The sequence below is a fragment of the Aphelocoma coerulescens genome, chromosome 28 (assembly GCF_041296385.1).
Source record: "Aphelocoma coerulescens isolate FSJ_1873_10779 chromosome 28, UR_Acoe_1.0, whole genome shotgun sequence".
Taxonomy (NCBI): domain Eukaryota; kingdom Metazoa; phylum Chordata; class Aves; order Passeriformes; family Corvidae; genus Aphelocoma; species Aphelocoma coerulescens.
In genome coordinates this window covers 2407693-2418397 of record NC_091041.1, presented here as the reverse complement: position 1 = coordinate 2418397, position 10705 = coordinate 2407693, and the positions used below count along the sequence as shown (strand labels likewise).

At 58.3% G+C, this 10705-nt stretch overlaps 1 protein-coding gene across 1 annotated transcript in view; it reads left to right on the top strand.

The window, feature by feature from the left end:
• The first annotated feature begins 5618 nt into the window (after window positions 1-5618).
• The window catches only part of REXO1 (RNA exonuclease 1 homolog), a 47526-nt gene continuing 42439 nt past the window's right edge, over window positions 5619-10705 (top strand). The window contains exon 1 of the mRNA XM_068996993.1: window positions 5619-5917. Coding sequence (XP_068853094.1) covers window positions 5728-5917 — 190 coding nt within the window. The 5' untranslated portion in view covers window positions 5619-5727. The remainder of the gene's footprint in view (window positions 5918-10705) is intronic.

Genomic DNA, 10705 nt, shown 5'->3' with positions numbered 1-10705 from the left:
ACAGACACACACAGATGTGCACTCACACACACAGATATGGACAGACACACACAGCTGTGCACTCACACACAGATGTGCACTCACACACACACACAGATGTGCAGACACACACACAGATGTGCACTCACACACACAGACGTGCACAGACACAGATGTGCACAGACACACACAGATGTGCACTCACAGCTGTGCACTCACTCACACAGATGTGCACTCACACATGCACAGATGTGCACTCACGCTCACACACAGATGTGCACTCACACACACACACAGCTGTGCACTCACACACACAGATGTGCACTCACACATACACAGCTGTGCACTCACACACAGCTGTGCACTCACACACACAGATGTGCACAGACACACACAGATGTGCACTCACACACAGATGTGCACTCACACACAGATGTGCACAGACACACACAGCTGTGCACTCACACACACACAGCTGTGCACTCACACACAGATGTGCACACACACAGATGTGCACTCACACACAGATGTGCACTCACACACACAGATGTGCACAGACACACACAGATGTGCACTCACACACACACAGCTGTGCACTCACCCCTGGGCAGCCCCACACCCCCTCTGGCCCCTCTCCTCACCCCTCGGGTTCACACGCAGTCCCTGCACCCACCGGCACCGCTGGGCTGTGTGGCCCCACTGGCACCTCACACCTGCCCCGTCCCAAACCATCCCCAGGGACCGCAGCGCTCCCAGGGCTCTGGGTTGCACCGGGGAGACCCACGGGAAGGTTTTCACCTCCTTGGAGATGTGGGGCAGGCTGAGAATCGCCAGCTCCCTCTGATCCCGTAGCTCCCCTGGCTCTACGGGATCCCCCAGGATGCCCCAGCTGCCATGGGATCCCTCAGCTCCCTGGGATTACCCCAGATCCCCGGGATTCCCCAACTCACCAGGATCCCCCAGCTCCCTCGGATCCCTCAGCTCCTCGGGACTCCCCAACTCCCCAGGATCCCCCAGCTCCCTCAGATCCTGCAGCTCCCCAGGCTCCTTGCTCTCCCCTCACGTCTCTCCTCTGTCCGCAGGAGCTCTCGGAGGAGTGCGGGGCCGGGCCCGCTGCCCCCTGTGAGCTTCCCTTTGTCATCCTATGCCTGAGCGATGCCTGGAGGCTGGGACGGCCAAGGGAGGCCCACGGGCTGCCACAGCCCCGCGGTGACAGCGCCTGGACAGCACACGTGGGACACGCACCGGGGCTGGGACAAGAGTCCTCGTGGGGCTGGGACCACCCTGCGGGACCGAAATGTCCCCTTGGAGGGCCAGAGCATCCCCGTGGGGGGCTGGGAGCAGCACCTCCGTGGTGAAAGCATTGCCTTGTAGGGGCCAGAGCGTCCCCTTAGGACACCAGGAACATCCTGGGGGGATGAAAAATCCCATTGAGGGAGCGGAACATCCTGGAGGAGGGGCTGGGATGCATCTCCTTCATATGCCAGGAGGCCCTTGGAAGACAAAGCATCCCCTTGGGGTGCCAGGAGCATCCTGGGGGGCTGGAAACACCCGTGGGGAGCTGGAGCATCCCCCAGGGTGACTGGTACCCTGCTGGGCAGGGTGGGATGCAGCAGCCAGGCCATTGCCCCAGGATGTGGAGGGGATTATGGGGTGTCACAGAGACCCCCTGTCTGGTGAGCAACTCCCATGGGGGACATGGACCGTGGGGGGTTACGTGTAGGGTGGTACCTGGATGGGGTGCTGGGGGTACTGGGAGTACTGGGAGCGATGTCACCATCCCGATCAGCCCATCCCTGTGAAGAGATGGCCCCGTGTGAGGATGTTCTGGCAGCTCCAGGGAAGGCCCTGTTCTCCCAACTCTGTTTCCTTCTCCGACTTCACAAACCCCACCCGGCACCTCACGCCGAGACTGTGCTGGGACAGTGGAAAAGTTCCCATGTGGATGAAGAGAAAATCCCCCCACGGGGAGCAGAAACTCACCCCGGGGTGCTCGGATGCGGTGATGCAGAGCAAGGAGCAGGGAGGGGGGGTCTGTGGGGGAAGGCTCTGGTCACACCAGCATCTCCAGCTGGTTTCCATTGTTTTGGACTCTTCTCCCAAAACTCGAGCCTGTTCACAGCAGGGCAGGGAGCAGCAGGGCTGGAAGGTGGGGATGAGATTCCAGGGAAACCCCCGAGCCCCAGGGCTGGATGTGAGCTCTGCCCTGGGGAATGAACCAGGAGCATCCCCGTGGCAGCCCTGGAGCCACGTTCCTGGGCCACATCCTCGTGTGGTCCCAGATGTGTGGGGGACACCCAGCAGGGCGTGAGGTCACCCTGGCACCAGGGCAGGTGCCTGTGCCAACCAGCACAGCACAGTGTGGTGTCTCTCTGTCACAGGGGACAGGTCCTGTGTCGTTGTCACCCAGCACACTGCGGTGTCTCCCTGTCATGGGGGCAAGTCCCTGTGTCACCCAGCAGCAGTAACAGTGTGGTGTCTCCCTGTCACCCTGTGTCACCCAGCACAGCGTGGGGTCTCCCTGTCACAGGTCACAGGTCCCTGTGTCACCCAGCACAGTGTGGTGTCTCCCTGCCACAGGGGACAGGTCTCAGGTCCCTGTGTCACCCAGCACAGCGTGGGGTCTCCCTGTCACAGGGGACAGGTCCCTGTGTCCCCCAGCAGCAGGAAGGGCTGTGGCAGGGGTGGCTCCAGCCCCGATTCAGTGACATCACCCTGCCTGGCTCTCCTGAGGAGGCAAGAGCCAAACCCCCATCCCCCTTGTCCCTGCAGGGCCCGAGGTTGGTGACAGCTCCACCCTGTGCCCACCCCTGTCCCAGCTTGTCCCCCTCCTGAGCTGAAATCAGGGGCTTTGGCTATGAGACATGGGGGCAGCAGGGTTGGGGACCCCTCATTTCCCTGCAGAGGGTCAGGAGCTTTGAGGGGTTGAGGTCAGTTTTGGGGGTCCCATGCTCAGTCAAGGAGGCTGGGGGGGGTTTTAGGTCCTGAGCAGGGTTGGAGGGATTCCTGTGGAGTGCTGAGCAGGGTGGGGATTTGGGAGTTGTTGCTTTCAGAGGAGCTGCCTCAGTGTGCAGAGGGACCCTCGGGACCTTTCCCAGTGCTGTTGACTGGGAGCTGAGTGGGCATCCCAGTTAACTCAGCTTAGGTGGGGAGGCAAAAGCATAGCCAAGACCAGCCTCGAGTTTGGGAAGCTTTTCCATGTGGGGTCCTCCAGGTCTGGGCAGAAACAAGTATTTTATTTTATGACTTATTTTATTGTTTATTTTATTGAGTTTAATTTTGCTGTTTTGTGAGCTGAGGAAGCACAGGATGAGAATTATAAGGCAATGAAGTGCCCCGTGTGTCTGTGCTTTTGTTTATGTGTGTGTCTTTCCTGAGGCTTCTCTGTTACAGCTGAAGTTTTATAAAATAGATTTATCCATACCATAAAAATAAAACCACTCTGTTTTTGTGGGGGAAAGATGAGCTTGCTCTCCCAGGACTGGTGGGAGAAGGCAACGGGCTGGGGAGGTGTGGGGGGGATCTCAGCACAGCCCTCCCCCAGTACCTGTAAAGAACCTTGTGCCAGGGCCAGGTTTCTGCCAGAGGGAAGGCAGCTCATCTCCTGGAGTTTCCTACTTTTTAGAAGCTTTTTATGGATTATTCAGGTTTCCCGGGGTCAGCAGCTGCTGACTCTGCTCAGTGTTGGGTTCCCCTCCTGGCATCCCCCTGTCCTGGACTCTGCTGGGATGCCGTGGGAGCAGCATGTGCCAAATTTGGAAAACACAGCAGATTTTTTTTCACTTAAGACTATTACAAACCACAACTTTAGCAATCTTTCCCTTGTCCCTCCCTTTGGCCAAGGCTGACTCCTCCTTGTGCACCTTTCTCTGCATCACCCAACTGTTCCTGGAACTGCTCCCTTAGCTTCCCATCTCATCCTTGCACAAGTGATGAGGCTCTCCTGGATCATCCCATCTCTCCAGGCTGGGGTGTCCAGCTCCACTCCCTGGGATTTCTCCTTGGAGGGCTCACTCCTTGCTGATATCCCAGAAGGGCCTCACCTGCTGGAGGTGGAGTCTCCCTGCTCTGAACACCCAAGGCAGCGGCAGCGCCAGGTGATTCCCAGGAGCTGTGGATGGCTCTTCTCTGTTTGATCCCCTCAGGGCTGGCTCTGAATCCCAGCTCTGAGTCCCTGCTCCAGCACAGGCTCAGCTCAGCCAAAGTGCTGCCACTGCGTGCCTCAGTTTCCCCACCAGTAAATGAAGGTGTGGTGACTACCTGAGGCAAGGAGCAGGCTGGGCCCTCACGGGGTGTGGGACCAGTTCTTGCTCTGGCCTCGGCCTTGGGGCCACTGCCCAAACCTGTCCAGTGTCCTGCTGCTCTCCAGGAGGCCCAAGCTGTGCTGGGGCTCAGGGAGGTGGTTTGAGGTGATCCATGCTGGGGTGGATGGGCTGTACTGGGGCTGGAGGTCCATGGCAGTCCATGCTGGGACATGCTGAGGCAGTGGGGTGTACTGAGACCAGGGCAGCGGTCCTTGCTGGAGAGGTGGTTCATGGTGGTCCATCCCTAGGGATGATCCTTGCTGGGGGGTTGGTTCATGGTGGTCCATCCCTAGGGATGATCTTTGCTGGAGAGGTGGTACACAGTGGTCCATGCTGGAGGCAGCAGGCTGTACTGGAGCTGGGGCAGTGGCCCATGCTGGGGCCAGTGGTCCATGGCGGTCCATGCTGGGAATACTGGAACGTGCTAGGGCCAGCGGTCCATGCTGGGATCTGCAGGCTGTGCTGGTGTGGTGGTCAGTGGTGCTCCACCGTGGTCTGTGCTGAGGATGCTGGGCTGACGGGCCACAGAGCAGGGAACCCACGACCACCACTGTGCCCACAGCCGGGGGACTCGTTCTGGGGCTGCCGGGGACTCTGGGGCTGCTCGGCAGCAGGATGAGGCGGCTGCAGCCCCTGTGGCTCCCCTCGCTACGGGGATGTGCTAAACCCGGCCGAGCTTGGATTACAGAATCCTGGAATATCCTGAGCTGCGAGGGACCCACAGGGATCAACGATCCCAACTCCCGGCCCTGCACAGACACCCCAACAATCCCACCCTGGGCATCCCCGAGAGCGGTGATTCTGGATGGCGGCTCCAGCTGCCCGGCCATGCCCCGAGGGAACGGGAACGCCGGGATTCAGCTGGAGCAGAGGAGACTGAGGGGAGGCTCCTGGGGGCTGCAGCTCCTCCCGAGGGGAGGCGGAGGGGCAGGGGCTGAGCTCTGCTCTGGGACAGGGACAGGAGCCCAGGGAACGGCTGGAGCTGGGTCAGGGCTGGGCATGGAGCTCAGGGAAAGGTTCTTCCCCCCGAGGCTGCTGGGCACTGCCCAGGCTCCCCAGGGAATGGTCCCGGCCCCGAGGCTGCCAGAGCTGCAGGAGCGTTTGGACAGCGCTCTCAGGGATGCCCAGGGTGGGGTTGTTGGAGTGTCTGGGCAGGGCCAGGGGTTGGATCCATGAGCGCTGTAGGATCCAGCTCAGGACATTCCAGGACTCCGTCCCAGTTCCCGGCCCTCCCTCAGCACCGCCCCAGCCCCGCCCCGCCCCGCTCTCAGGCGCGCCGAGGGCAGCCCTGTGCGGGCAGTGGCGTCGCGGGGTCCTCGCCGCCGCGCCCGGCGCTCCCAAGATGGCGGCGGGGCCGGCACCGCTCGTGTGAGGCAGGAGCCCGTCCCGGCCGCCCGCGGCTCCTCCGCCCGCCCGGCCCCGCTCCCGCCCCGCAGCCGGCGGGATGCTCAGATCCACCGGCTACTTCCGCGGCATCGACTGCCCGTTCCTCAACGCCGGGGGGTCGGGGCCGGGCCGGGGATGCCGCAGGCCCTACTGCCACTTCCGGCACCCCCCGGTGGCCCCGGCGCCGTGCGGAGCCTCCGGAGTCTCGGGCGACCCCAGCGTGGGGCTCTCGCTCGGACACGGCGCAGGTACGGCCCGGCCCGGCCGGGCCGCGGTACCCCCTCACCTTCCCCCTCCTCCCTTCCCCGGGCTGCGGCTGTTCCCGTCCCGGCCGCTCCCGGCCCCTCCCGGCCCGGCCGTGCTTTTGCCCCGTGTGTTTTCCCCCCGGCAAGGGCAGGCCGTGCCTGGCCTCCTCCTCTCCCCACCCTTCAGGGCCCGAATGTGCCTCCGGCTCCCCTGAGCCCCCCCAGCGCCGCGGGATCGCTCCCCGTAGCCCCTTCCCAGTGCGGTGACCCCCGGGGCTCTGTCGGTATCACCCGGTGCGGCCCACCCGTGCCGCGGCTCTGTGGCTGCGTGTGCCCAGCCCTGTCCGGGCCGCGCGCTGTCACCTCGTCCTTCGTCCGAGGGAGGGTTCGAAGGAGCTTTGCAGCCGCACCGGGTGAGAGCGATGGGGGTCGGTGGGATCCTGTTGGACACAGGGTGGTGGGGAGCAGCTTCCCAGCGTGTCCGGGGACAGCCCCAGCTGCAGCAGGGCAGCGCTGCCCTGGTCCCGTTCTTTGTCGCTCCAGGCGCTCGGCTCACGTGGCGCTGAGGTGTCAGCGCCGGTTTCCAAAGCTGCTGACAGCTCCCGGGCCGTTAGGTCCCTTCAGGAGCTGCTGGATCGGGGAGGCTGGGCCCATACTGGGGGGCTGTGGTTAGCCAGACACCCCCCGTGAGGGGTTTGTGGGGCACAGAGCACTGCCAGGCTTATCAAAGGCAGCCTGGCACAAAACCCCCAGTGAATCAGATAGTCATGGAGTATCCTGAGTTGGAAGAGACCCACAAGGATCAATAGTGAGCTATTGTTGGCCATTCTTCCAGCAGCTCTTGTCTTTTTATTTATACACATTATTTGCTGTTCTGCTGATTTATTGGGAGAAAAAAGCCTTCATTCTTCTCCCTAGAAGAACCCTGCTGGCTTTCTTTTTGTCAAAGCTTTGTTGTTTCTGTTAGGTATAATGGCATAATAATCCTGGTGTGGATGGTCTGTAATAATCTGAAGCAGAAATTGCCAAAGCAAAGCCCAGCTTGTGTTTTTTGTGTGCTTGCTTAACTTTGGGTTGCTCTCAAGTTTGGAAGGGGATTAATTCTTGATGCCTCCTGGTTACCAGGCCAATTTACCACCACTACTAGTTTAATTTAAAATAAAAGAAGCATTCTCAGGGCTGTCACAGGTAGATAATCGTTAGAAAGACAAAAATTTTTGCCGTTTTCAATGCTCTTTTGAATTTTAAAAGCTCCCTAGGATGCTTTAGGATGGTTCTTTAGATTATATTATAGTTATCTTTCAGTGTGCTGTTCCTGCATGTCTTTAAATATCTGTGGAGTGTCAGTTTTGGAGCTGGAATTGCTCATTTTGGCCTGCACCAGGTGCTGCTGTGCTTGATAACACCTGGGACTGGGTTTGGGGTTTGAAGTGGGGAAGAGAAAACCTCTGGGTGCCCCTGGAAAGTGTGTGAGGCTCTCAGAGCTGGCTGGAAGTGTTGGTGTAAGCTGAGTGTGAAGGGCAACAAAAATACCCCAGTGCCTTGCTGGGCTTGGCCTGGGCGTGTCAGAGGCGTGGGAGAAGCAGCCTGAGTTTTGGGGAGTAGGAGTTTATGTACAGTCATGGAATTGTTAAGGTTGGAAAAGCCTTCCAAGTTCATCAGCTCCAACCTTCAGCCAGCCCCATCGTGGTCACCACTAATCTGTGTCCTCAAGAGCCACATCCACAGGTTGTTCCAACACTTCCAGGGATGGGGGCTCCACCACTGCCCCGGGCAGCCCCTTCCAATGCTGGACAACTTTTTCTATGAAGGAATTTTTCCTGATAGCCAACCTAATCTACAGCACTTAGAGAAGAGGTTTTTTAGCAAATAGAACCCATAATGTGGGCCTGGTTTCCCAAGGGGAAGTTTCTGCCACTTGTGAAAGAAGCAGGCTCACGAGGCTGCCACTGCCAGCCACTGCCTCCTGCTCCCTGCAGCCGGCTCAGAGCCTGTTCCTGCCTCTTTCCCAAACTCTTGGCACGTTAGCACATGGCACAGCTGGCATAACAGGGATCTGTGAGTTCTGTCTCAGCTCAGGCTTGGCCTCCAGCCACTTTTTAATGTTGATTCTGTGTAGACGCCGACCTGCAGAGCTGCCTCCAGGCAGTTCTGAACATGAGAAGGATGGGGAGCTGTTGGAGCAAGTCCAGAGAGGGCCATGGAGCAGCTCCCCTGGAGCCCCTCTGCTCTGGAGCCAGGCTGGGAGAGCTGGGGGTGCTCACCTGGAGAGGAGAAGGCTCCAGGGAGAGCTCAGAGCCCCTTGCAGGGCCTAAAGGGGCTCCAGGAGAGCTGCAGAGGGACTGGGGACAAGGCCTGGAGGGACAGGACCCAGGGAATGGCTTCCCAGTGCCAGAGGGCAGGGCTGGATGGGAGATTGGGAATCAGGAATTGTTCCCTGTGAGGGTGGGCAGGCCCTGGCACAGGGTGCCCAGAGCAGCTGGGGCTGCCCCTGGATCCCTGGCAGTGCCCAAGGCCAGGCTGGACATTGGGGCTTGGAGCAGCCTGGGACAGTGGGAGGTGTCCCTGCCCATGGCAGGGGTGGCACTGGATGGGCTTTGAGGTCCTTTCCAACCCTAACCAGTCTGGGATTCTGTGATTCCAATTGAGAAATGGGAGATGAGCGATGGACCTGCTGCAATCTCAGGCTTTTAGAACCGACTCCAGCGGGTCACAAAATGTTCCTGATTTCTGTAGGAGCAGGAGACACTTCTGCAGTTAATTTTGCAGGCAGTCCTTGGCTCATCTTCCTGGGAACGATTCCGATTCCGGTTGAAGTGCTCCTGTCACTTCCCTGCCTGCCTGAGGCTCTTGCTGCCTGGAAGGATCTGTAGGATTTACACTAGAGGGTGTAGTAGCTCAGCCAGAACCAGGCAACCATCTTCTGGGAGCAGGTTCTCCATCCCCCAGGACTTGCTCCCTGCCGCCGGGGGAGCTGCCTGTCTTGTTTTGAAGTAGCCTCCTAACCATGCACTTGGGCAGATCTGACCTATTTAATCACATCACTCGATAAAGGAGCTTTAAAAGCGTCATTTTTTCGCCAAGGCAGGTGGGTTTCTACACCAAGAGCTACAGCACAGATTGGTGTTTTCTGGGATGGTGCCTAGAAAAGAAGGATAACATCTAAAGGAGCGGCCTGCTAAGCATATTGATTCGAGGTTGGGGCTGGCTTTGATGTTTGAGGATCACCGGAGGATTGGCAGGAACCCCAAAACTCTTGGTGCAATTTCGTAGCTTTGAAAGGAGCTTTTGAAAACTGAGAGTGGAGCTGGCCCTGGCAGGCTGGGGGGGTGAGGGGGGCTGTGGACATGTGCCAGATGGAGCAGAGAGGATGTGAAAAGAGGAATTAGTGGGATGTAGCACTGTTCCCCTCCTTTTTTGCCCACCCTCACCGTTCCAGACTTCCCAAGGTTCAGGTGTTCATAACAGGATCTCTGTTTTTCATACGGTGCTCCTGTGCTCCCAAGCACTGGGGGACAGTGCTGAAGTGCCCTCCATGCCCCTTGGAGATCTGCAGGAGCAGCAGGACTGAGTTTTCCCAGACTGCTGCTGTCTGGATGTGTCAGGCATTCCCTTTCCTTCCTGTCTGGAAGCAGCTCCATAAATACAAACATGCTGAGTGAGGGGCACGTTTGAACTGGGGTCTGAAACATGGAATGCTTGGTGTGGGAAATCCGTTCCTGTGTTTTACTGCAGGGATCTGCCTGTGTGGTAACAGAATGTGGCTGCCTTGGAGGTTTGTGAAAATTCTATGCTGGCTGAGCACTGAGCAAAGGGCTGGGGCTGATGGGGTGTTTTCCATCCAGGACTGGGAATCTGGAGATTGCAAATTCTCATCCTGACTTGGCTGAAGTGCTCTTTCCATCTCTGAGACGACTAAAACCCACCTGCTTCAGAGCAGGATGAAAAGATTATTGAATGTGTGTGAAGTGCTTTGAAAGCATGCGCTGTAAGGAGGAGGGAAGAGCTGCCTTCAGTCCTAAAAGCGTCTTTTCAAGAGCTGTAGAGGGGAAAAATAGGTCTCTCTTTAAAGTCGAGGTCCTGAGTATGCTGAAAGACATAAAAGAGGCATAATACAGCTCTTCATAAATATCTTAAGGTAGGCAGCCCTGGTTTGCTGGTTTGATGCTGTCAGGGGGTGTTTCAGAGGTGGATGTTTTTGAACCCAGAGCAGAAAGCTGCTTCCAGGTCTGGGGCTCTGAGCTCTTTGGTCTGCTCTGATCACAGAATCCTGCAATATCCTGAGCTGGAAGGGACCCTCAGGGATCATCCAGTCCAGCCTCTGGCCCTGCAGCTCTGGTAGCCTCGGGGCTGGGACCATTCCCTGGGGAGCCTGGGCAGTGCCCAGCAGCCTCGGGGGGAAGAACCTTTCCCTGAGCTCCATGCCCAGCCCTGACCCAGCTCCAGCCACTCCCTCAGGTCCTGATCCTTGTGTTGGTGTGAGATGGGAAGAGCCAGCCAGGCTTTCAGCACCCTGCCTGAAGTACTTTATTCAGCAGTGGAGTGTACTGAGCTGCTCAGCAGTTTTCTGATGTGGTCCAAAGCTTGTGGGGCAGTTTTCTTGCTGTGTGGATTTTCTATCTGGATGTAGAAAACTTTGCAAGTTAGACCTGGATCAAATCTGTGGGAGGTGTCAGGGACAGAGTTCTGCTCCTCTGTGTGATTGACACACAATGAGCTGCTGCTGCTGTTGGGCTCAGGTCAAGTGAGGAGAAATCCTTGGGCTTATCTCCCCAGTTTGATCTCCAGATC